At 47.3% G+C, this 25867-nt stretch overlaps 3 protein-coding genes across 7 annotated transcripts in view; 2 read left to right on the top strand and 1 right to left on the bottom strand.

Moving 5' to 3' along the window:
- The window catches only part of LOC128409029 (zinc finger protein OZF-like), a 120505-nt gene that overhangs the window by 12965 nt on the left and 81673 nt on the right, over positions 1–25867 (top strand). The gene's annotated exons all lie outside the window — the stretch shown is intronic.
- On the bottom strand, positions 849–17322 carry LOC128408983 (zinc finger protein 585A-like). Of its 5 annotated transcripts, XM_053379102.1 has the most exons (7): positions 16696–17321; positions 16576–16621; positions 10200–10571; positions 7481–7594; positions 6457–6576; positions 5244–5345; positions 849–3412 (listed from the first exon to the last, which is right to left on the bottom strand). In XM_053379102.1, exons 3-7 carry the CDS (start codon positions 10360–10362, stop codon positions 1104–1106), a joined length of 2808 nt encoding a protein of 935 aa, XP_053235077.1. In that variant the 5' UTR covers positions 10363–10571; positions 16576–16621; positions 16696–17321; the 3' UTR covers positions 849–1103. The 5 variants fall into 5 exon arrangements, with proteins under 5 accessions (XP_053235077.1, XP_053235079.1, XP_053235080.1 ...); XM_053379104.1 differs by lacking the exon at positions 10200–10571 and having other exon boundaries at positions 16576–16613; positions 16688–17322; XM_053379105.1 differs by lacking the exon at positions 10200–10571 and having other exon boundaries at positions 16696–17322.
- Positions 16855–19415, top strand: LOC128408776 (zinc finger protein 184-like). The gene is made up of 3 exons (XM_053378799.1): positions 16855–17053; positions 18026–18559; positions 18679–19415. Exons 1-3 carry the CDS (start codon positions 16855–16857, stop codon positions 19413–19415), a joined length of 1470 nt encoding a protein of 489 aa, XP_053234774.1.

The following is a 25867-nucleotide window of genomic DNA, read 5'->3' as shown; positions in this document are numbered from 1 at the left end:
TCAGAATAGCTTCTGTTCTATATCAATGGACAGCCAAAGAAAGCTCAAATATTTGAAAGGGCATATTCTCCGTCGGCCTCACTGTCACCCACCCCCAAAATGGATCTACTTTAGCAGAGAATATTCCGAAAGTGGATCTGTTCCAGAGCAGATCTGTGGGATTCCACACCAACACACCAATGACGCATTAAGTGGGGGACTATCGCAACTGTCCCATCGCTTCCTCGCAGGCAGGATCTGACCATGGGGACTGGCCACCTCAACCAAATCTGGAAGTGGTTCTTTGATGAAACCCTGTTATGACTTGAATGGCTTCCCTCGCTTTCAGATGGTGGCACAGACTTTGTGCCACTGGCCAGCCCGGGAGACCCAGACTGCGCATGCACCTTCCGGATGGCAAAAGACCAGCAATTGCAAAATAGGAGCAGGATTTGCCCCGAAAACATCTAATTTCAGATCTGCAAGAACGGACTGTCGTAATAGTTTTCCATGCTGTTTGATGTAGCCAGCCAAACCAAGCGTTCTCCGCGAACTTTCTCTTTTACCCCTACAATTAAATCCCCTGTGGGAACACTGCAAGAGTTAGAAAGTTTTTGTTCTGAAGTGCGGTACTGCAATGAAGTAAAACAAGAAAAGCGAAAGGTAACAGGACGTACGTATTAAGAACGCAGAGCTCAAGGATGAGGTCTGTGGGGTGAGGAACTGAAGATCACACTAACTAGCCACCAGGAAATTAGTGCTTTTTCCCCTAGACTGGACTGCTAGAGGCCTGGTGTGTGTGTGTGTGTGTGTGTGTGTGTGTGTGTGTGCTGATCCTCCATATGCAAAATTCACTGTAGATAGAAACATAACATGCCCAAGTTCCTTTTATTGATGTGCTAATTCTCTATGTGCAGGAAGATCCTGTCCCCAAATTAGGGAATGTTCAACTATGTGAATACCCCACAGCAGTGTAAAATTGTACAGCCCAGAAAAAGCTCTATCACATGACCCAACGGGAAGATAAAGCCTGTCGTGGTATATTCTGCATTGTTTCCTATGGCACCTAGCAGGAAATAATCCGCTGTGAGGTTTCTTCCTACCCTACCAAAGCACGAGTCTTTCTAGAGTTGCTCTCCGGTGTGACTTTTCTGGTGCCTGATCAGATTCGACCGGTCGCCGAAACTTTTCCCGCAGTCCGAGCATTTGAACGGCTTCTCTCCCGTGTGGGTCCTCTCGTGCGCGAGCAAGTTGGCGCTCTGGTTGAACCCTTTCCCACAGCTGGAGCACTTGTAGGGCTTCTCTCCCGTGTGGGTCCTCTCGTGTTTGATCAGGCTCGACTTGTAAGGGAAGCTTTTCCCACAGCGGGGGCATCCGTACGGCTTCTCCCCTGTGTGAGTTCTCTTGTGGACGGCGAGAGTCGTTTTGTTGGTGAAGGTTTTCCCGCAGTGAGCGCACTTATACGGCCTCTCCCCCGTGTGCGTCCTCTCGTGAACGACAAGGTTCCGTCTCTCGTGGAAGCTTTTCCCGCACTCGGAACATTTATAGGGTTTCTCTTCCGCCTGGGCCCCTACATCTCTAGTCAGGGCTGAGTCGCCGCCGGAACTTTCCCCACCGTCGGAGGACGGATTCGTTTTCTCCCCTTTGTGGGTCCTCTCGTGCCTGAGGAGGTTCGACCTCTGAACGAAGCTTTTCCCACAGTCCGTGCAAGCATGCGGCTTCTCCCCCGTGTGAGTTCTCTCGTGCTTAACCAGGCTCGATTTGCTGGTGAAGCCTTTCCCGCAACCGGAGCACCCGTACGGCTTTTCTCCGGTGTGAGTCCTCTCGTGCACGACGAGGCTCGACTTGTTCGTGAAGCTTTTCCCGCAGGGGCGGCACCGGTAAGGTTTCTCTCCCGTGTGGGTCTTCTTGTGCTTCACGAGGTTGCGCCCGTCATTGAAGCACCTCCCGCAGTCGGAGCACTTGTGGGGCTTTTCCCCTGTGTGGGTCCTCTGGTGCACAATGAAGTTGGATCTCTGGCCAAAGCTCTTCTCGCACTCCAAACACTGGTAAGGTTTCTTCCTGGTGTGGGCTCTCTCGTGGATGAGGAGCTTGTACTTCAAGTTGTAGGCCCGGCCACAGTAAGCGCACTTGTACAGGCTCTCTCCGTTGTGAGGTCTCTCGTGCGCGAGGTGCTTCAATTTCTGGATGACACTTTTTCCACAGGCCGAAAACCAATATGGCTTCCCTCCTGCTTGGGTCTTCTTGTGCCTGAGGAGGGCCGACCTATAGCTGAACCTTTTCCCGCAGTCGGAGCACGCATATGGCTTCTCTCCTCGATGGGCCCTCTGGTGTCTGACCAGGCTCGATTTGTCAACAAAGCTTTTCCCACAAGCAGAGCACGGGTACGGTTTCTCTCCCGTGTGGCTTCTTTCGTGGATGACGAGGCTCAAGCTGTGGTTGAACCTCTTCCCGCACTTTGAGCACTGAAAGGACTCCTCTTCCTTGTGCATTATCTCGTGAGCGTGAAGGTGCGACCTCTGAACGAAGCCTTTCCCGCACTCGGCGCATTTGTAGGGCTTCTCGCCCGTGTGGGTCCTCTCGTGGATGAGGAAGTTGGACCTCTGAATGAAGCCCTTTCCGCAGTGAGAGCACTTGTACGGCCTCTCCCCGGCTTCCATCTTCTCATGCCTCAGAAGCGCCGATTTGTGGCGGAAATTCTTCCCGCACTCTGAGCATTTGTACGGCTTCTCTCCCGTGTGGGTCCTCTCGTGCCGGGTCAGGATCGACCTCTGACTGAAGCTCCTCCCGCACTCGGCACACCTGTGCGGTTTCTCCCCCGTGTGGGTCTTCTTGTGCCGTACGAGGCTCGACCTCTGCGTGAAGCTCTTCTCGCAGTCTGGGCACGGGTACACCTTCTCCCCCACGTGGCTCCTTTCGTGAACAACGAGGTTGAGGCTGTGGTTGAATCTCTTCCCGCACTTCGTACACTGGTAGGGCTGCTCAGGCTTATGTGTCATCTCGTGGACGAGCAGGTGCCACCTCTGGACGAAGCTTTTCCCGCAGTCCGAGCACAGGTACGGTTTCTCGCCAGTGTGGATTCTCTCGTGGATGAGGAAGTTGGACCTCTGGATGAAGCCCTTTCCGCAGTGAGAGCATTCGTACGGCCTCTCCCCGGCCTCCATCTTCTCGTGCCTCAGAAGCGCCGACTTGTGGCGGAAATTCTTCCCGCACTCTGAGCATTTGTATGGCTTCTCTCCCGTGTGGGTCCTCTCGTGCCGGGTCAGGATCGACCTCTGGCTAAAGCTCCTCCCGCACTCGGCACATTCATAGGGCTTCTCTCCTGTGTGCGTCTTCTCGTGTCGGACGAGGCTAGACCTCTGCGTGAAGCTTTTCCCGCAGTCAGAGCATTTGTTCTCTTTCTCCTCCGTGCATCTTTTTCCATGGCCCTCTTCTGTCGGGATAAAGGGAAAGTAAACGAGTGAACGAGTAAGTCTGACCGGGAAGGGAAAATGTACAATGTGTTATCTTAACAATGGGCATGAATCTACTTATGTTGTCATGCAAGCAGAACGCCTACTTGCTCAACAAATAAGATAGTTCAGTTGGCAGGGCATAAAACTCTTCATCTCAGGGTCATGAGTTCGAGTCTCACCTTGGGCAAAAGATTCCTGCATTCTGGGCCATTTGTCAAATTTTTAGAGACAACTATATGTACTTGGGCCCTGGATTCTTATTATAGCCTGGATAGCTCAGTTGGTTAGAGTGTGATGCTGATAACGCCAAGGTTGCAGGTTTGATTCCTGTATAGGGCAGCTGCATATTCCTGCATTGCAGGGGGTTGGACTAGATGATCCTCAAAGTCCCTTCCAACACTATTATTATTATTATTATTATTATTATTATTATTATTATTTCTACTACTACTACAGTGGTACCTTGGAAGTTGAATGGAATCTGTTCCAGAAGTCTATTTGACTTCCAAAACGTTTGGAAACCAAGGCGCAGCTTCTGATTGGCTGCAGGAAGCTCCTGCAGCCAATCAGAAGCTGTGGATGTTGCGTTGGACATTTGGGTTCCAAAGAACATTCGCAAACCAGAACACTCACTTCTGGGTTTGCGGTGTTCGGGAGCCAAAAAGTTTGATTTGCAAGGCGTTTGGGATCCAAGATACGACTTATTATTATCCCTTTCCACAGATGGGTCTCAAGGCAATGTACAATAAAAACAGCTTTTTAAAGTTAAAAGCAACACACACACACAAACAGATATATTTATCCAAAACAAAGCAGACATCCAGGGCAGGGGCCCATACATTCAACTGGGAAAACCCATTGGAACAGAAATGTCTTCAATTGTTTCCAGAAAGTGCAGATTATCTCGACAAGAAAGCTATTCCACAGAGCCTGGAGGAGGATCACGCTTTTTCTTCACTGCTGTTGTTTCTGGAGACACATGTGCAGAACTCAATAAAAATACACTCCCTTCTAGTCGATGGAGCAAACACAGAAGTTGTGCCTGAGAGCAAAGTGTAAATCAAGAGTCTAGCTTCACTTTGAGGATGGGGCAAGCATTATGAGAAAAGAGTAGAATTTTGTGAGTATCTGAGGGGCAGTTAATGTGCTGCTTATTATGAAGCCTCCCTGTGTCTGTAGTAGTCTTTGGTTCCAACAGCCACTACAGGCACTTCGAAGCTTGCCCTGCATGTTGGGCACAGAGAGAGCTGCTGCTGAAACTCAAGGCACAAATGCAGTTTCGATTCTGCAAAAGCAGAATATCTGTAGATATTGTTGACCTGTCTCTCTGACAGTTATTTTAATGTCCAGGGTTGTAAAGACTGCGGAGAGAATAATTGGGTGCACTCTTCCCACCTTGGATCAAATCTATGCTTCCAGGTGCCATAAGAAAGCTGCAGAGATAGCGCAGGATAGTTCGCACTCTGGAAATGATCTCTTTCAGCTTCTGCCTTCTGGAAGAAGGTACAGGGTTATAAAGACTAGGACTAGCTGCCTGAGAAAGAGTTTCTATCCAAATGCGATTTTGGTTTTAAATGCAGTGTAAGGAGTCTCTATGGAAGTATATTGTATTTAAAAATGGGGTATCAGAGTTTTTAGGGGGCTAACCAGGTTGGGATAGCAGGCTTGTTGGTTTCTGAATGTCTGATGTAGATTTTTCAATTTCGTTGTTCTGTATGGGACAGTGACAATATAGATTATCGTATCGTATAGGATCTTGGAAGAGTGCTTTTATTTAGGGATCCAGACTTAGCTAAATAAACCTCTCACCTGAGTGGGCAGGTGGGGGTGTTTCGTTTTCCTCAGAGCCCTGGTGATACACCACCCAAAGCTCATCATCTTCTTCCTTCTTGATTATCACAGCAGAAAACCCTGGTTGGTGGGGAAGACACTTGTTAGTATGTTGATTTCAGTACGGGACTTTCGATTTTCAAAGCAGTTCCCCTGCATCATCTAGTTGCAATCTTTACAAACAGCCCAACAAGCCCCGCCCCCATTTAACAGATGGGAAGACTGAGGCTGGGATACAAGTGGCTTGCCTAAGGGCAGCTACTAAGTCGATGGCAGAGGTGAGATTTAAACCAGGATTTCCCTTAACAGCTGCTACGCTGTGCAAGTTGTCCTAAGTGCGGAATGATATCCTGACCTCCAACAACGGGTTTCCAGGAAGACCCCTTCACCTCTCCCACAAACCCAGGGCATCTCATGAGTCGGATTATCCCATCCCTCACTCAAGATGGGACACAACATTGTGAAAAGATTAACCATTGGGAAGCCAAAGAACCACAGAATCACGGCAACCATCCAAGGGCCTGAGAAGAAGAAGAGTTTGGATTTGATATCCCGCTTTATCACTACCTGAAGGAGTCTCAAGCGGCTAACATTCTTCTTTCCCTTCCTCCCCCACAACAAACGCTCTGTGAGGTGAGTGGGGCTGAGAGACTCCAGAGAAGTGTGACTGGCCCAAGGTCACCCAGCAGCTGCATGTGGAGGAGCGGGGAAGCGAAGCCGGTTCCCCAGATTATGAGACTACTGCTCTTAACCACTACACCACACTGGCTCTCTGAGAGCCACCTTCGCTTGGGCGTGACCTTTGGGGAGGGTGGGGCCTGCGATTGGTGGGTGGGGCCAAAGGCAAAAGTGGGTGGAGCAACAGGTGTGGCTCTTACCTTTCTGTTTTAGGCTACATTCCAGCCAAACAATATTCTGAGGTCTCCACAGCTACCCACATACATCTCTCTGTCCAGACTAACAAGAAGCATTATCCCACACATTCCAGCAAATGCACTTCTGCGTGGCCGGAATGTGGCCTACTGTACAATGATAACAGTCGCATCCACTGGTCCGCCCACTTTCTCCTCTGTCCCTGCCCATCGCTGGCAGGTGGCCCCTCAAAGGCTCTCACAGAGGCAGTGTGGCCCTCGGAGGTGGGGAAAGTTCCCTGCCCCTGAATTATAAAGGCAGGTTTAAGGCTGCTCCTCACCCGAGGAAACCGTTTCTCTTTCCTGGAGAGAGGAGTTCAGTGGATTCGCTCCTTGATCCAATTTCTCCGGAAGCCACAGCTCCTCTTCCTGTTCTACCTTCATGATCACATCAGGAAACTCTGAAAAAGAGACATGTCCAGAGAATAAACATTTTTGGGTATACGATCCATGAAGAGATTAAAAAAGTGATAAAGGTTTCATAGAACAAAAGGGCAGAAGCATACTTATTAGGAATTTGGTGTAAGTATATCCCCAAAGATAAAATGAACATATTTCTATACGCACCAACAGCAGTGAGAATATTGGCAGCCAGTTAAAGGAAAGGAAATACTATTCCAACAAAAAGAGAATGGTTAAGTAAACTATGTGAGTATCTGGAGTTAACTGACGGAATTAATAAGGCACAAATCCAAAATTATGGTACAGAGACAATGGGATTGTCTAAATGAGTATTTACACAAGCAGGGCTCAAATACGAAAGTTTGGTTGTGCTTAGACTAACCTTGTGAAGAATATAAAGAATACAAAGAATTGATGGACTATGAAAGAACTTAAGGAAAGGAACAAAGAACAGATGTAAAGGTGAACTAGAAATTAAGAGACGTGTGGTGAATGCGGTGGAAGTCTTTTATAATATTTTAATTAGGACTTTTATAATGTAATGTTTAAAGAATAAATTTGGTATTATTGATGGATAGTAGTTTTCCCCCCTTTCTTTTTTCTTCTTTCTTTTTTTTTCTTTTTTCTTTTCCTTTATCTGTTGTCTTTTTTCTTCTTTAGTCTGCATTTGGTAAATATGTAGACGATTGTGTTTATATTGTTATGTATAGATTTTGTTCTGATTTTCCTTTTCTATTTACCTTGTAATATTTAATAAAACTAATAAAAATATTATAAAAAACGGAAACTCTGAAAAAGAAATACTAAAAGGGAATGAGGCCGAGAAGGTGGAGGGAGTCGATTTTGGGGTTTCGGTCCAGGACAAATGGTTTCTTTTCAATCAGCTTGTTTAAACTCTCTCACCTTCTCCACCGTCCAACGGAATCTCCCTCTCCTTTTTGACGGAAAGATCCGGAACCCATGGGTCTTCTCCAGGGTCGAGTCGAGAGAGCATGTCAGGTTCAGGAAGAGAAAAGGCTGAGGGGAAAGGAAAGACGCAGAAACAGTCAGAAGCAACATTTTTTATAGCCATGTTAGTTCATATTCAGACTGTTGGTATTTGGAGGCACACATACCCAGAATTCTGCTTTTGCACATTTATAGCAGGTTTAATATTCTGTCACCCTAGTGCAACAAATGCACATTAAAAACCCCCAGACTTTTTGCAGGTTGGAAAGTAGATGGGGGAAAACATTAAAAATGAGCAGTGGTGAACAATCAATCAACAGGAATATGTGTAATCGCACCCCAAGCAAATCAGGATAAGTGCAGGGCAAATGCTCTTTGTCTTATATCCTCCTTTTAAAAAACAACAACTCAATAATGACCAGGCATAGTCAACCTCTGTGTTAAGTTTTGGGCAAGCAAATCAAGATGGAAGGTCAATGGTGGAAAGGGGAAGGGGGGTGTTAATGGTTTGTTTTGTTCTTGTTTTTATTATGTATTTTGTGTTTTTTTAATCTTGCATTTTTATGTTGTGAACTTCATCTATGGATGAAGGGCGGTATACAAATTTTGATATACAGTGGACGCTCGGGTTGCGAACGTGATCCGTGCCAGAAGCACGTTCGCAACCCGCAGTGCCACGTCTGTGCACGCATGGGTTGCGATTCGGCGCTTCTTTTTTTTTTAATAAGATATTTATTAGCGTTTTACAAAAAAACATAGGTTTACAGAATAAAAAAATTAAAACAGTAATTAACATAAAACATAGAAGAACAGAGAAAGAGGGGGGGAAAGGAAAGAAAAACTACAAAGTTCAAAAAACAAATAGCTCAGAAAAAATAAAAAATCCATTTTTCAATATCTTTAAGTTCATTTGCGATTCGGCGCTTCTGTGCTTGTGCAAAGAGCGATTTAGCGCTTCTGCGCATGCGCCAAAACCCGGAAGTCATCCGTTCCGGTATTTCCGGGTTCGGTGCGGTGCTCAACCTGAAATCGTGCAACCCAAAGGGTCTGTAACCCAAGGTATGACTGTATATATATTTAAAGAATAGGAAGCTGGTCCCTTCCAGACGTTCTTGTTTTTTTTTTTTATAATATTTTTATTAAGCAATTTTTATATTCATACAAACAAAACATACATAAACAAACAATAGACAAAAAACAAAACAAGAAACAAGTACCATTTCATGTCCTAATTTCTTAAACCTTTCTTCTTCGACTTCCCAGACGTTCTTGAACTTCCATAAAAACATAAGAACAGCCTTGCTGGATCAGATCAACAGTTTGCACAGATACCAAATGATGCCTTTTTCTAATCATTGCACCTTTATTATTTTGTACCATTGTTTATTTTCGACAAGAAGATAAGCAGATCTAATTTCTTTAAACTTTATGTGACTGTTTTGGTTTCAGACTCCCGTCCATATCAGTATATTATTAATATTTCCACCTCACCCTTCCTCCCCAAAGGAGGCAATCTTTCCCTTGCCCCACGCCTTTCGCTTCACTATAACTGCCCCACAGTTTTAAGTCTTTCTCAGTCTTCTTGGCATCAGTTGCCCCAGGCTCCGTACGCTTCTTTTGATCCTCTTTCTACCTGGTGTCCAGGTACACCTGCCACATAGCTATAGAGAAGCCAGGCTTAAATCTGACACACCCCAGGGCTCACTTTATGCACATTAATTCTATTATTATTATTATATTTGCAACAACCCTGTAAGGTAGGCTGGTATTGTTATCGCCGTATGACTCATTTACCCAATTTACATCCTGCTCAAAGCAAGAGCAGCCAAGGCGGCTTTCTGAAAGCTAAAAAAGTGATAGGAATATGAATGAAAACCACGTTTGAAGATGACTGGAAAACGTTTATTGAATAGATGGAAAATAATTGTGGACAGCTGAAAACGCTGGCAGCATTAAGAATAAATTCAACAGTGTAAATAAGTTTTGATGGCTGTAATAACTGAACACCGAATGGTTTAGTTTATGTAAAATATGCAAGGATTTATGTTATGCAAAATGAACCATGGAAAGGGAAGAAGGGAAGACATTGATGTTTTAAGATTGTTTTAACCGCCCTGAGACCCCCAGGTATAGGGTGGTATGTAAATTCTAACAACAACAACAGAGACTAAAGCTGTCAGGCAGAAAGTAAGTCAGACGTTTTCCCGACAGCAGGGGAAGGCGAGGGCAGAATATGCAAATACTGACAAAATGATGAACAAATAAACAAGCGAATGGACAAACAAGTAAGTAAATAAATAAATAAATAAATGCCAAGTGTTATTTGGGGACTGTGATTTTTGGAGCACCACCACACTTCTGATCTTCTCGGTGCACAATATGCACACCGCTTTTGTTTCCAGATTCACCGCATTTAGACGAGAGGCGTTTATCCTCCCGCTCCTGCCTCTCGATTTCTTTGTCTGCAGCTCATCTAAACGGGTAGTGGGGAAGGGGAGCGGAGCGGAGCTCAGGGGCCTTTGCGAGGATGCGCTGCAAAAGGAAGACCCTTTGATTTTTTTGGGGGGGAGGTTTGATTTCCGCCCCCCCCCCCACTAATCTTTCCTACCTCATCTTCTCTTTTCTCCTCCTTTCCCCTTAAAATGCAAGTTTCCCCCTCTTCTCTTTCACTCACCCGCTCCTTGCAGCCTTTGCATTGCAGCCTCTGCGAATCCTGCAAACCCCAAATTTCTGCAAGGCGGCGTTAAATCCCCCCAAATCCAGAAAGGGGCGGAGGAGGGGGGAACACACAGGAAGGAGGTTCGCTTTTTTCCTTTTTGCACTTCCCCATCTCTCATATCTTTATCTGATCCTCTCTAGGAACAGGCGGCTCTCTCCGCTTAACCCCTTGAGTCCACGGGGAGGGAACGGAGAGCAGCTGTCCGCAGAAACGTCCAAGCAAGTCCAGCCGATTGCATCTCCGCCAGGAGCTGGGTTCGAATCCCGCGCGCGCCGCAAATACTCTTGCGGTTGCGTAATCATGCGAGGAGGAAAGGGGCGGGGAAACCTGCGCATAATTTAAAATTAAAAGAAAATGTAAAAGAAAAGAATTGCTAAGTAGAGAAAGGGCAGAGAAGGAGGGGTCAGCTGGGAAGCGCATGAATGAGACTGAGGGTGTTCTCTGTGTTGCATCATCATCATCATTATTATTATTATTATTATTATTATTATTATTATTATTATTTACCGGCCTTTCAGCTTGAGGTTCTAAGGCGGATTACAACAATCCGAAATACATTTTAAAGACTTTAAAAAATACTGTCAAAATTTATATTTTACAAAAATCAGCACATTTTCAGGTGTCGAAAGGAAAGGCCGGGGTAAAGAGCTGAGTTCAGAATTCACCAAAAGCTATATAATGAAGTATCCAACTGCATAATGGGGTGGTTCAGAGGAGAATGAACCTCAAGTCTCCCCATCTCTCTCTTTCTAAATCATAGAATTGTAGAGTTGGAAGGGATCACGAGGTCCCATCTAATGATCTAACCTGCTACAATGCAGGATTTTTTTTCAACTATCTGAGCTACCTTCAGATATATTTTTTTACTTTGCTTATAGGATGGCTGGCTGCACCTCAAAGCACTGCACTTCATTAAAGCCTGCTGGGAATTTTAGCTCTTGGGTGTGGGGGGTAAACTACAATTCCCAGAATTCTTGGAGGGAAACTGTGAGTTTTAGTGCTCACAGCCTTCATGGTGTTTTGCTGCAACACAGGACAGATGTTGCGTCCCTTCAGATGTTGCAGGACTCCAGTTGCCACCAGCCCCAGCCAGAACGACCAATCATAAGAGATGTTGGGAGTTGTAGTTGGACACCATCGGGAGGGCCACAGGTTCCTCATTCCTGCTATCTTTCCACAAGGGCAGTTATCTTTCCACAAGGGCCAACATGATGCCGAAATCCAGCATCGCCTGAGCTCTGCGATTGCGGCTTTCTCCCGATTGAAGTGCAGAGTGTTTGAGGACTGGGACATTCGCAGGGAAACCAAAATGCTTTTTTACAAAGCTATTGTACTACCAACCTTACTGTATGCTTGTGAAACATGGACCACTTATAAACGCCATCTCCAACTCCTCGAAAGATTCCATCAATGGTGTCTCCAAAAATTTTTACACATCACTTGGGAAGACAGGCGAACTAATGCCAGTGTAGTGAAAGAAGCAAAGATAACCAGTGTTGAAGCAATGATTCTTCAACATCAACTTCATTGGACTGGTCATGTTGTGCGGATGCCTGATGATCGTCTTCCAAAGCAACTACTCTATTCTGAACTTAAAAATGGAAAGCGTAATGCTGGTGGTCAACAAAAGAGGTTCAAAGACTCTATCAAGGAAAATTTTTAAAAATATAGTATAAACATTGACAACTGGCTCCAGGGGGACAATGCACCATAGGCCCCCACAATGGGTTTTTTGAGGGGGCCGGGGGGGCATTGTTGAGGCCGGGTGCAGAGCAACATCAGGACATCATGTCAGTCCCCCCCCCCAAAGTGCTTAAGGATATGGCGCCTCTAGTAGTGGAACTTTGTGAGCAGAAGGTTCAAATCCTGGCAGGAAGAACTGGAAAGCACCCCGTCGGAGTGCCTGGTGAGCTGCTAACAGTGTGGACTAGGGCTTCCCAAACTGTGGTCCACACAGACCACCTGGTGGTGGACAGCGGTGACTCTGCTGAGCGGCACATTCCTCTTCTTGTTGGCATCTGTCTGTCTCAGGAGACAATGGAGGAGGGCGCTTTGTGGGTGAAGTCATACTGTTGGAAGGTTGCAGCATCTACTGAGGCTGATACGGGAGAGACATGTTTTGTTGCAGCTGGGGCAGTTGGAGGCGTCCGGTTGTGCTGCTGCAGGCGCACCATGGTGCATCTTCTTTCTGCACTCCTCTCCTCTGGGAACTCCTGGTATAAACAATGCTGAGCTGGATGGTCCAGTAGTCTAATATGATACAAGGCAGATCATTTGGTAGAGCATGAGACTCATAATCTCATGGGTTCGAGCCCCAAATTGGGCAAAATAATTCCTGCATTGCAGGGGGTTAGACTAGATGATCCCTGTGGTCCCTTCTATGATTCCTACTTTGCCCTGCTACAACTTACTACTTATGCACTGAGTTCTACTTAGACCAAGCAGGGGAGGGGTATTTGCCCATTTTTGAACTTCAGGACAGGGACAGGCAAAATTTAGACTAACAGGATCTACTTTGTTGCTGTTGTTTTGAAGGTAGAATCAATGATGTAGTGGTAAATTTTGAAGGGCAGAAATGCAGGCAGCTGTGTTGCCCATTATTGCTTGCACACACACACACACACACACACACACACACACCCCACTGAGCAGCATTACATAGGCTAATGTCCAATTTATTAAGAGCAACATGGCTTCTATTTGATATTTTTCTGGAATTTTATATATATATATATATATATATATATATATATATATATATATATATACACACACATACACACACACACACACACCATATATATCACATAAATCTGTGCAAGAAAATATAGACAATATAAGCAGTATAATGAGAATTATTGGAAGTTTTGTATTTTAACCTGTTCTTGTAATATACTGTATTATTTCTTTTTCTTTTTTCCCCCTTTATTGTTTTTCTCTATTTGTATTGCTTTCGCTTTGTATGATTTGTTATTTATATATATATGTCTATGTAGGAGTAAGCGCCAGTGAACTCAGGGGTGCTTACTACTGACTATGCAGGTCTCAGCTTTGCAAAAGACATGGAGCTACTTTAACAAAAGATCTCCGGACTGCTGAAATTCAACCTTGAGCTTTTAACCGTCTTGCAAAGAAGTGTTGCCTTTTGAACTGCTAGTGTGTAGTAGGGATCCCGCATCAAAAAAAGGAAAGGAAAAGGAAAGGCAATTTTGCATCAAACCTCCGCTTGACTATTCTCCTCCTCCTCTTAATTCCACCACGTCTGATAATCTGTTGCAAAACGAACTTGAAAACTTCATTATCACCTCATTCATTTGCGGGAGAGAGGAAAGCCCTACAGCTTCCCTCGCTCTGCAACGGAGCATCATGCCATTGATTCCGCTTTGCAAAAAAATTAAAAAGATATCGAGCTGCACTCCCTTGCTCCCGCCACCCACATCTGCCTGGGAGACCAGCATTCAAATATTCCCTAAGCCAAGAAACTCACGGGATGACTGTCAGTCGCCATCATTCAGCCTCGCCTATCTTCCAGGTGGGTTGTTGAGGGTAAACAGGGTGCCCCCTTTTGCTTCTGGTTAGAAAGGCAGGAAATAAATGTAACAATTAATTTTTAAAAAACCAAAAACAACTAGATTCCAGAAACAAGAATCCTTCTCTTCTCCAGTGCAGAAGTTGACAGCTGTCAGAAATATCGTTTTCCTAGGCATGAAGGCAAATTTACAAGTGGCACTAACTACCCGGACTTAGTCGAGCAGGGTGGGACTTGAAACTTGTAGACCTGGAAAAGTCTTTAGGATTGTGAAGGCCACCCCGCCCCGCTCCCCCGCAAAAGGAAAACGAATCAGCCACTGTGGGATTATCAATGCGCAGCGCCCCCTGCTGCTTATGATGGCAATTGCCACAACGAATGCCCTTGCATTGTACATGCTCTCCCAGGGGAATTTTCGTTCAGGCGGGGGGAATCCACAGAAGGTTTCTATTTCCGCCCAGTTCTCCAATCTGTTAAGGTCATTCTGAATTCTGATTTTGCGGAATTAGCTACCGCTTCCAGTTTGCCCCTACTTGTTCCCACTGGAGAAAATACAAGCCCTTCTTTCCCGTACCAAAGAGCTTCCCCCCTTCTAAACGGGATGCTCTCTGCGTTTTCCACTTCTCCCTTTCTCTTAGCAACCTCAGAGCTCTCGCCCTTTGAAGGCGCGCCAGATATTTTTCCTGGACTACAACTCCCATCATCCCTGGCTATTGGCCATGCCGACTGGGGCTGATGGGAGCTGGAGTCTTGGAGGTCCACAAATTTCTCCCACCTCAGCTTCAAGGGGCAGGAAACCAGATTTGGCACCTGATTCACCCAGGGGATGCAATTCTACCCAAAAATATGCTGAAGGGCGACATTAAATAAAGTGTCTTTCTGGAAGCCGTTCCCCTTTGAGCTGATAGGGATGGTGTGGTACTGAAGCAGCATGGAAAAGGCACTCTGCACATGCTCTGTCCGCAATATCCTTTCCTGTTGAAGGCGCGAATGGGCTTGAACCCTGGTTATAAGGGAAGCGGCGCGCGCTCCGCATCCCCTCCCGGGTCAGCCGCTTCCACGCGCCTTTCCTTCCTCGATGCAAAATGCTGTGCAGTGGATCGGCTTGCGCTGATCCGGTTTCTCTCCAGTCACATGATGGGAAGTGGAAAAAGGAGCGAGCCCCGAAACGAAGCTGCAAGGAGTTGTGCAGACGCTAAGCGGTCGCTCTTGCTAGTCTTGAAAGCCCCTTTTAAGAGAGAGGAAGAGAGCAATCTCCATTTGCTCTGGGTGGTTGTTAGAAAGAGGAACCCGGGCTCGCTTCTGCAAGAAGCCTAAGGAGAAGCAGCGGCGGGGAGGAAAGCTCTGCTGGTGAGAACGTGGCGGGGTTCGGATGGGGAAGAAATGACACCTTTCTTCCAAGGAATTGCTCAAGGCTTCTCATTTGGATCTGCACAGGTAGGCTAGGCTGAAGGATGGTGACCGGCTGAAGATTCGCCCCCTCTATTCTGCGTTAAGTGTTATGGCTGCGCAGAATTGGAACCCAGGTCTCCACAGCCCTGTGTCTATTCCCCCACACTCCCCAGTATGCACTGCATAGTGCCTCCGAAATAATACCTCTTTTCTGAACTGCTAGATCATAAAACATCAGGGCACTTTACTACTGCTGTTATTATTGCAATGTTAGAACGTGGAACAGTTATAAAATGATACAAAGAACAATGCTAAACAAACAAACAAACAAACAAACAAACAAACAATAGCCCTGCCGGTGTATTTCTATCTCCCCTCTTATTTGGCATCACCCTCCCGTCACGACCGTCACAAACGCATTGACAGGAGTGCCAGCAGGAGAGACGGATTGTCTCTGTTATTGCGTTTACACCGAGCTGATCTCACCGCCACCTGCCTTGCCTTCCCAGTATACCACAGCGCTGGCGTGGACGGAAGGCCAGGTCAGCAGGGACACCCCACCGACCACTATTGATCGCTGCAACTACAGCATGTCACAATCCACTTTTTCTTCTTCTTCCAGCCTTAATACAATAGCCAGGAATAAAAATGGAGGCAGAGCATGCAACACCATCAGTTCCAGGAGGGCAGCTCAAAGGAATCGGAGACCCTTATGCCATCCAAGATGGGGCTGTGAAGGAGTTTCTTTCTCAACCAGCTCTCCCCCCAGTTAAGGAGGAACTAGAGGAGAAAGTGTTGCAGCGGTGGGAAGCCCAGTGGCAATTTCTTCTCCTCAGGGCTATGGCATCTCCTCATTCAGGAAGAGAAGTCCCTCGGCTGCCCACATGCGTAGCAGTCGCTCCTGAAGCGCTGCTGCCACACATCCAAAGCAGTGTCGCCCTGGTCCAGAAACTCTTCCTTTACTTCCACAGAAGATGAGGGCAGCTGGGCCAGTTGGGCTTCTCCCAAAGGATTCTGGGAAGTGGTTTATAAAGGGTGCCGAGAGTTGTGAGGAGATATCTATCCCCCTCACTGAGCTACGATTCCCAATGTGACTTGACAAGCAAACGCTTTCCCCAGGGAACTCTGGGAATTGTAGCTCTCACTTTTAACCTCTGTTCATATTTTATTGAACCATTCTTAGGGTTGCCATATGTCCCGAAATTTGCTTTAAAAAAGCTCAACAATTTGTTTTTGCCCTGATTTTCACTTCTTGAAATATGGCAACCCCAACCCTTCTATCTTGGAAGCACTGTTTTTATTACTATTTTAAAGTCTTCCACTAGGCAGCAACTACAGTACTTAAAAGTCTACTACCTGATACCAGCCAATTCCATTTTGTTTGCATGTCTCTTATATAGGCACTGGTACCTTTTGAAGAGATGGTGGCAAATTCCTTCAAGACAGAAGGAACCCCCTGCTTGGCAGGGGGTTGGACGCAATGGCCCTTGTGGTCTCTTCCAACTGTATGATTCTATGAGAACGGCCTACACCAGATGCCGCTGTAGAGTTTGATTCTTCCATGGAAACTACACAGGAGGATGTCGGGGAAGCCAGGTTGCTAGGTAGGAACTTTTTGGCCCTGAATTGTTGGACGGCACTCATCTGCTAGAGTAGGCGTAGCCAGGGCCGGCCCTCCCATGAGGCAATATGAGGCAGCCACCTCAGGCGACAGCATCTACAGTGGCAGCAGATCTGCCTTCCAAGGAATACATCATCTGCTGCTGCTGTCATTGTGGCAGCAATGGCTGCAGCACACTCCTTAGAGGCCAGTCCTGCTGCCTCCTCAACATCTCCTCCCAGGATGGCGCCTCTACAGCGACCTCTTGGAGAATAGGAGGCACTGCTGGTCTCCTCCCTGATGGATTGTTTCTGATGTAGATCGTCACCCCCTGCCCCCAGCTTGTTCCTGAGGTAGATCCTCACTCTTCCTTACAGAGACCCCCTGCACAGGTTTCTCCCTATTAACGTTTGGCGATCTTCCTCTGTCCTTTTCACTTCAGACAGGTCACACGGACACAACACTGTCCTCCCCAGGATCCTGAGAAGCCTCTCTCAGCAGCCATTCTCCTTCTCACACAGAGAGAGAACAGAAAAGCCGTTAAAAATGACAGTTACTGGAATAACAGTCACAACAGAATGGAATGCCTCTCCCATATGATTCACAGTCAGCCAATCACATGAGAGCTACTGCCAGAGGAGGGAAAAAACCATGTTAAAAGTACACAGTACAGTGGTACCTTGGGTTACAGACGCTTCAGGTTACAGACACTTCAGGTTACAGATTCCGCTAACCCAGAAATATTACCTCGGGTTAAGAACTTTGCTTCAGGATGAGAACAGAAACCATGCTCCGGTGGTGGAGCAGCAGCAGGAGGCCCCATTAGCTATAATAATAATTTATTATTTATACCCCGCTGGGCAGCTTCCAGCAAAGTACAGTGGTCTGTTAAACATTAAAAGCTTCCTTATACAGGTATCTCAGTGGTTCCCTAAAGTGGTACCTCAGGTTAAGAACAGTTTCATGTTAAGAACGGACCTCCAGAACGTATTAAGTTCTTAACCAGAGGTACCACTGTAATTTAACATAAGTAAACATTCCCATTTCAGGGAATTAAATCATTATTTTTAACAAGGGATGGGGGGAATTGGAGTCACAGTTTCCCTACCCCTGGTTTAAACCCATACCCATTCTCCTTATAGCTCATTGCCCAGAACTGGCCACAGCACACAGGTTGCGGTCAGACTTGTGGGGGGAAATAATGGAAGTGAGCACTCGGTCATGGCATAATTTTGTGTCGTTCTTCTCTGTGTGTTCCAGCAGAACATGAGCAACAGGGGGCTGGTGCAGGGAAGAAAGAGTACAGGTGCTCTTGCTGTGAGAAAGTCTTCACCTGGAGATCCCACCTTACCAGGCACGAGAGGATCCACACGGGAGAGAAGCTCTATCGCTGTGCCATCTGCGAGAAGAGCTTTGGCCAAACGTCACACCTCACCATCCACGAGAGAACCCACACAGGAGAAAAACCCTATAAATGTACCGCGTGCGGGAAAACCTTCATCCAGAGTGCGGCGCTTCTGAGGCACATGGTGCGCCACACAGGTGAAAGAGGCCATAAGTGTCCGCACTGTGGGAAAAGCTTCAGGCGGAGGTCACAGCTTGTTAGGCACATGCCTAACCACATAGGCGAGAAACCATACGAATGTGCAGAGTGTGGGGAAACCTTTGTCCAGAGGTCAGCCTTTTTTAGGCACATGATGCGTCACACTGAGGAAAATGGCTTCCAGTGTTCGCACTGTGGGAAAAGCTTCCAGTGGAGGTCACACCTTGTTAGGCACATGCCCATGCACACAGGTGAGAAACTCTATAAATGTTCATGGTGCGAGAAAACCTTCACACAACTGTCCACCCTCCCTATACATGAGAGAATCCACACGGGGGGAAGCCATATTCATGCTCCACCTGTGGGAAAGAGTTCATTGCTAGAGCTCACCTTGTCGTACATGAGAGAAGCCATACAGGGAAGAAACCCTATAGTTGCTCCTCCTGCGGGAGAGGCTTCAGCAACACATCATGCCTTGCTAAACATCAGAGAATCCACACGGGCGAGAAGCCGTATAAATGTTCTCTCTGCGGGATATGCTTTGGCCACACGTCGTCTCTCATGAAACATCAGAGAAGCCACACTGGTGAGAAGCCGTACCGATGCTCAGACTGTGGGAAAAGTTTTGTCGACAGCTCAAAGCTGGCGAGGCACAAGAGAACCCATGCAGAGGAGAGGCCCTACAAATGCGCCATCTGTGGGGAAAGTTTCAGGGAGAGCTACCACCTTATTAGACACGAGAGGAACCACGCGGGAGACAGGCCCTATCCGTGCTCAATCTGTGGGAAAGGCTTTGTTACCAAATGGCACTGCAGTACGCACGAGAGAACCCACACAGGAGAGAAACCGTATCAGTGTGCGGTCTGTGGAAGAAGCTTCAGCAATCAATCCAATCTTCTTAATCATCAGAGAATCCACGCTGGAGCGAAGCTGTATAGATGTGATATCTGTGGGAAATGCTTGAGTCGGAGAGAGCACCTTCTTAATCATTCTAGAACCCACACTGGGGAAAAACCCTACAAATGTCTGGACTGCGACAAGAGCTTCCTTCAACGAATTCAGCTTCTTGTTCACGAGAGAACCCACCACAGAGGAGAGATTAAATGAAATGGAAAGCCTCTTCCGCAGCTAGGGCTCAAGAACTCCCCCCCGCCCAAACTTTAAGACCAGCCTCAGAGTTCTTGCATTTTACCCTGCCTTTGTGGGAGGCAGGTGCAAGACACAGGGCCTTTTTAGTGGTGGCACTCAGGGCCAGCTCCAGATGGTGGCAAGATTGGGCATCTGCTAGGCCCCAGGACCAGAGGTCCCTCTGTGCTTAACAGGTCTACTATTTCTACTTTGCGCAGAGTACAGGTTACAGACGCTTCAGGTTACAGAGGCTTCAGGTTACAGACTCCGCTAACCCAGAAATAGTACCTCGGGTTAAGAACTTTGCTTCAGGATGAGAACAGAAATCGTGTGATGGTGGCACAGCGGCAGCAGGAGGCCCCATTAGCTAAAGTGGTGCTTCAGGTTAAGAACAGTTTCAGGTTAAGAACGGACCTCCAGAATGAATTAAGTTCTTAACCCGAGGTACCACTGTATCCAAAAAGAACAGAACTCCCAGTTTGTATGTCCTTTCTCTCCAGATGAGGTGGGGAGCTCCTGGAGGGTGTCGTTCTGAGGACACGTCCCCCCCCCAAATCCTGGACCCAGCACTGGTGGCACTGAAAGTGTGGCAATCCGCAGTTCTTCCTCTCCTTTTTCTTACGTGTGTTTTCATAGAATTGTAGAGTTGGAAGGGATCTCGGGGTCATCTAGTCCAACCCCCTGCAATGCAGGAATCTCAGCTAACGTATCCATGGCAGATGGCCATCCAACCTCTGCTTAAAAACCCCTTAATGCTCCAGTTGTTTAAAGCATAATTAAATATCTGATGACCTCCTACTTTTCTGGTACCAAGGTGGGGGAGGGGAAGGCAAGCAGAGCTCAGGGCCTGTTTGGATGTACTGTCTGCAGTGAGCCAGGCTTAATGGTTAGAGTCTTGGCCTAGGACTTGGGAGAGCAGGGTTCGAGTCCCCGCTCAGCCATGAAGCTCACAGGGTGACTGTTAGGAGAGGCTCAGAACTTACAGGGTTAAGAGTTCTGAGTGATGACGCCTCACATTCTGAGGGCGGGCTTAGAACACTGAAGGGTGTGGTTTACTGTGTTCTTTCAGTGTGCGTGTTAGCTCCGTTGAGAGAGCAAGCGACATGTCCGCTCTGTCGCCAGGAGATTTATAGATGTTGTGTTTTGATAAGGAGACTGCTGCGTTTCAGCCTGAGTTATTGCCTTCGCACGAAGAACGTTCAAGCTTCTGTTCCGCTGTGTTTTACAAGCTCTGCTGAGTCAAAGGTCCCAGGGGGGAAGACCAGAGCGCAAAGGAAGTGTGCCGGACCCCCCGGACGAAATTGACCTCAACAGGTTATGGAGGTCAGCAATAAAGATAAGGAACGTTCGTGCGTGTGAGGAGGCTGCAGCCAGAGGCCAGCCGATGAGACGCTGGGAAGTGAAACTGCAGGCAAAGAGGCTGAGGAGCAGCCAAAGGCCAGCTAAGGAGTAGCTGGAGCCAGCTGGGAGGAGCTGGGATCTGCCGGACCGGGAGGCACCACCGTTACCTGTAAGTAGGCTGGGCCCCCGGGGGAGAGATGGCAGACAGCCAGAAGTTGTCAATTCCTTTTGATAAGGTGGACGGGAGCAAGCCCTGGGCCGAGAGAAGGCAGGCACTGAAGAAAGCAGTGGGAGCCAGGCCAGAGGGGGCTGAGAATTGCTCTGAGGAAGCCCCAAGAAGCCCAGAGGGGGCTGGAAGTCCAAGAGGGGCTGAGGAACGCCCAGAAGGCCCAGAGGGGGCTGGGACTGTGTTGGAGGGCTGCCGGAATGCCCCTACACGTGAGCTGCATGCTGGAGAACAGCTGAGAGAAGAGAAGAGCTTTGCACCAGAGAATGGGGTTGCAGGCCATTCCAAGGGTCTTGAGAGTGCCCAGGCTGTTTGGCAGGAGCTGGAGGGGGTTTGCAGAGAAACCACAGCAGAAGCCAAAGGCCATTTTCCCAACGGCAGAAAAGCCTCAAGGAGGAGTGCTGCTGGAAAGGTTGGGGGGGCAGAGAAGACCAAAGGCAAGTTTGCAAAGTTTTCCACTCGGAGATGTTTTGTTTGTGCCTCGACTGAACATCTGCGTCGCAACTGCCCACAGAGAGCAAGGGAGCCAGGGCAGGATGTTTCCAAGGTCGTTTCCCATGGGAACCAGCCGGGTTTCCATGGCAACAGAGGGAGCAGGCGTGGGAAGGCTTATCAGCTGACTGCGTCGATGGCGGTTTTGGACAACAACAACACCTGCAGCGAGAGCCCCAAGGTCGGGGGCAGCAGGAAGTCAGTTGCTAAGGCAACAAAGAAGGACAACTCCGGAGGGGGGAGAGTCCTACGTTGGGTTGTTGACTCGGCTGCGAATGCCCATTTGGTAACAGCGCCACCTGATGGACAAATGTGGAACTGCAAGGCTGTTTCAACTGAGAAAACAGTTAAATTTGCTACAGGTTCACAGGGACGTGTAACCCATGTTTCTAACATGTTTGTCTCTTTCTTACAGGCTGAATTGAAGGTTTATGTTCTCCCTGAGATAAAACATTGCCTGCTATCTGTACCGTGCCTTTTACAGGAGGGATATTCAGTGAGTTTTGAAAACAATGTCTGTACAATTTCCAGAGGGGGGAAGCAACTGGCACGTGTTGAAAAAAATCAGAACAACCTCTTTGTTCTGGAAACTCCACTGGAGGAAAAGGGAGTGGGGAACACTCATGTTTCATGTGCTTGCGTGTGGCACAAGAGAATGTCACATGGGTCCTGTGAGGACGTTCAGATGTTATCAGAATGCACCAAAGGGTGCAAGGTAAGAGAATGTGGTGCAACCCTAAATTGCAGGGCTTGTAGAAAAGCCAAGAGCAAGGGATGCAGTTATCCCAGAGTGGAGAGGGTAACCACAAAGCCTTTTGAGCTTGTGCATGCAGACCTTTTAGGTATGCCACAGCCAAGTCTGGGCAAGGCCAAGTGGCTGATGGTGTTGATCGATGATTTTACTAGGAACTCCTGGGCTTTTGCGCTACGAACGCAGGAGGAAGCAGCGCAACTGATCAAAGATTGGGTTGCAGAGGTGGAACTGAGGTTCTCCACCAAGGTGCAAGGTTTCCAATTTGACCGTGGTTCAGAGGTCACTGGGTCTGCTCTAAAGGGTTTCTTTCGCCAGAGGGGGATACGTCACAAGGTGACTTCTCCTCAGGAGAATGGCGTGGCAGAGCTTAGGAGTAAAGCTCTGGTTCGAGCATCCGAGATTCTACTGGATGACTCTGGTTTGCCTCAAAGTTTCTGGGGGGAGGCGGTAAAGACAGCCAATTTCACGATGAACAGGTGCTACAATTCAGTGGTAGGTGACACCCCGTATTTCCTGCTTCATCGGCAGAAGCCGCTTGTGCATTTCTTTCGCACTTTTGGTAGCAGAGCCATGGTGCCTGTACCAAAGTTTCTGCAGCAGGAGGGTGGCCCAAGGTACCAGGAAATGATCTTCTGTGGATATGAGCCTGCGACAAAAGGGTGGAGATTCGCATACCCAGAAGGTGATCAGACCAAGCTTCTGGTCAGTAAACAGGCTGAGTTCTTTGAGCAGGATGGTTGGGCAAGGCGCAAAGCGCGCTCTGACGTTCACTCAGATTGTCTGTCTGACTCTGAGGAGGAAGGAGAGCCAGAGCCTGAACCTGCTGGTGGAGACCAGGTCCCTGGACAGAGTAGGGCGTCTCCACAGGTTGTTAAGGGAGTGTCCAAGAGTGAGCCCTCATCTCCTGTGCGCATAATGGAGAGAGCTCACAGACGTGTCAAGTCAGAGGGGGAGTCTTCTGATGAGGAAGACGCACATGCTGGCCCCAGTGGGTCAAAAGGAGCACCCCAGTTTGTGCCCAGGCGGTCTTCGCGGGCTACAAAGGGAATTCCACCTGAGAGGTTTCAGGTCACAAATGCGTGGGTTGGTTTCGCACAGTGCGAACCTGAGGTTTGTGAGGTTCAACAGGTGCCTAACAACGATGCCAGGAAGGGGCGGAAGGCAATGGGGAAGGTGTTGAACACTCAGAAGTCCTCTCAGAACGTGATTCGAGAGGGGGTGTTAGGAGAGGCTCAGAACTTACAGGGTTAAGAGTTCTGAGTGATGACGCCTCACATTCTGAGGGCGGGCTTAGAACACTGAAGGGTGTGGTTTACTGTGTTCTTTCAGTGTGCGTGTTAGCTCCGTTGAGAAAGGAGCAACATGGGCGAACTGTCGCCAGGAGATTTATAGCTGTTGTGTTTTGCTAAGGAATAAAGACTTTAAGATAAGGAGACTGCTGCGTTTCAGCCTGAGTTATTGCCTTCGCACGAAGAACGTTCAAGCTTCTGTTCCGCTGTGTTTTACAAGCTCTGCTGAGTCAAAGGTCCCAGGGGGGAAGACCAGAGCGCAAAGGAAGTGTGCCGGACCCCCCGGACGAAATTGACCTCAACAGTGACCACGGTCCAGTCACTGTCTCTTAGCTTAACCTACCTCACAAGGTTGTTGTGAGGGTGAAATGGGGAGGAGGAAGATAAAAGTGGTAGAGGTAGATAATTTATTACGTTCAAAGCCCAGCTCACATAACATAACACAATAACACAATAAAAACAGAGTTCATAAAGATAAAATATACAATCGGAGCAGATTGCAGTAATAGCTCGTGAGTTAAAATTGAGATATATACATACACCCGTACAACTGAGATTTGGGCTACCATAAAAAATTGACCCTGAGGCGCCCCGAAGGGCAACTTCAGCATTTCCCTAGTAAGCTATTTTATTCTAGAGGATGATCTGTGCCTACAAATCTGGGTGCAGAATCTGGCTACCAGCCAGGTCGTCTTATGATCTTTGCCTAAGAGGAGAGAATTAAGTTTAGACTCTTCAGCAAAGGGTCAATGGTGTCTCTACGAATCTCAAAATAAAAAGGACATCTAAAAAATATATGTTCAAGGCTTCCTATTTCCCATAATGGGCAGGTGCAAAGTTTCTGTGCATATAGGACCCTTCTATAGGAGCCTTCCAGAGCCGGTGAGGGCAAGGCCGAGCTTCTAGCAAGAGTAAAAGCCCTTGCGTTTCTGGATGTGAGGAAATAGAGATACGCTGCTATAAAGGTGGTATATACCGGTAACTGAAATAGATAGTAATAGGGTAGCAAAAGGCAAGTGCTTGTAACCTTGTTTTTCCAAGGTTATCCAGACTGTTTGGGTTTACCAACTATAAGAATGGTCTCCCTTCAGTTAGCTTCAAAGTATGTTTCAATTTCCACTTGCACCAGGTAAAAACCAGCGGAACACAGCTTTACTCTGAGGCAACATTAACAAGCACTTAGTGCTTGGGATACTGTATAATTGCTGTAATAATAAAATCAGGGCATTGGCTGTATGAGGTCAGCCGGAGACCTTTTTTCTTTATTATCTTTAAACCCAGGCATGGTGGATATTCTGAAATAAAGAATGCTTACCAAAGGATAAGAAATGAAACGAAACAAAAACATTAGTGAAATCTGTGGTGGTTCTGCGTGGCCCAGAGCGCTGCCACTGCTCATAATGTGTATTTTTCAAACTTTGGCTTGTGCAAATCATAGAATAGCAATGCAGGGATCTCGGCTACAGCATTGTTGACAGGTGGCCATCCAACCTCTGTTTGGAAACCTCCAAGCGGCAGTGTCGTGGCTGAGGGGTTGAGGTTTTAGACAATGCCATACTCAATGGGTAAGTGGTGTGAGCCTCTCATCCGCTGTGGTAGATCGCAAGTCTATTTGATGAGCTTTGACTTTGCGAAGCTCTGATCATCCCCGGCAACTGAATCTCAACATAACAGGACCTCTCCCTGGCCATGACGAAGTAACCAGTTTACACACTTGCGTGTGAAACAGAATAGATACTAATTTGAGCATTATGCTATTGTTTGAAGCAGGGGTTCCCAAAGCAGGCGGTATCGCTGAATCAAGTCCCATCAGTTTTGTTGAGTTTATTAAACTAAATACTTGAATTTGGATTTGGAATAAATGGGCAATTAATTGTTGCTGCTGTGCATTTTACTGTGCTTTGTCTTCCTTAGTGGGTCGTGCAAACCTCTCTTCTTAACAACGCTTTTTATACGGTTGGAGTGGAGTGGGGACCAGTGGGAACAAGTTTATAGAAGCGGGGGGGGGGGGAGGTGTTCCAAAAAGTTTGGGAGCCAACTCTGATTCCATAAATGCAAATAAAATTTGGATTCCCAACTGCAGGTTGTATCGAGGGAGCATCTCCTAATCCACAAGACACAACCCTTAGCGGTGGTATGGCCATATAGAGAATAATGTGTTTATTTTAGCACATTCTTGTGACAAATCCCAATATAGGACAACCACGTCTCTTGCAGCGACTGATTGAGACATTTTGATGCCAGAGCTGAAGCGGGAAGTGGTGCCCTCCCCACATCACCCACTTTAAGGAGCACAGTATCCAAACTGGTCATGCCATTATAGCTTCTG

Source organism: Podarcis raffonei, chromosome 2, assembly GCF_027172205.1.
Source record: "Podarcis raffonei isolate rPodRaf1 chromosome 2, rPodRaf1.pri, whole genome shotgun sequence".
Taxonomy (NCBI): Eukaryota; Metazoa; Chordata; class Lepidosauria; order Squamata; family Lacertidae; genus Podarcis; species Podarcis raffonei.
Note: the sequence above shows the minus strand (reverse complement) of the source record. Positions and strands in the feature narration are given on the sequence as shown.

Bases quoted from the DNA above. Each gene is read 5' to 3' on its own strand.
- LOC128408983 (XM_053379102.1), bottom strand. From the start codon at position 10,362: ATGAGAGATGGGGAAGTGCAAAAAGGAAAAAAGCGAACCTCCTTCCTG. The intron at 5,346-6,456 runs GTGAGGAGCAGC...CCCACCAACCAG, and splicing joins AAGAGAAACGGTTTCCTCGG to GGTTTTCTGCTGTGATAATC. The intron at 3,413-5,243 runs GTGAGAGGTTTA...TTATCCCGACAG, and splicing joins ACCCCCACCTGCCCACTCAG to AAGAGGGCCATGGAAAAAGA.
- LOC128408776 (XM_053378799.1), top strand. From the start codon at position 16,855: ATGAGGCAGCCACCTCAGGCGACAGCATCTACAGTGGCAGCAGATCTG. The intron at 17,054-18,025 runs GTCTCCTCCCTG...TGTGTGTTCCAG, and splicing joins GAGAATAGGAGGCACTGCTG to CAGAACATGAGCAACAGGGG. The intron at 18,560-18,678 runs GTGAGAAACTCT...CCTGTGGGAAAG, and splicing joins GCACATGCCCATGCACACAG to AGTTCATTGCTAGAGCTCAC.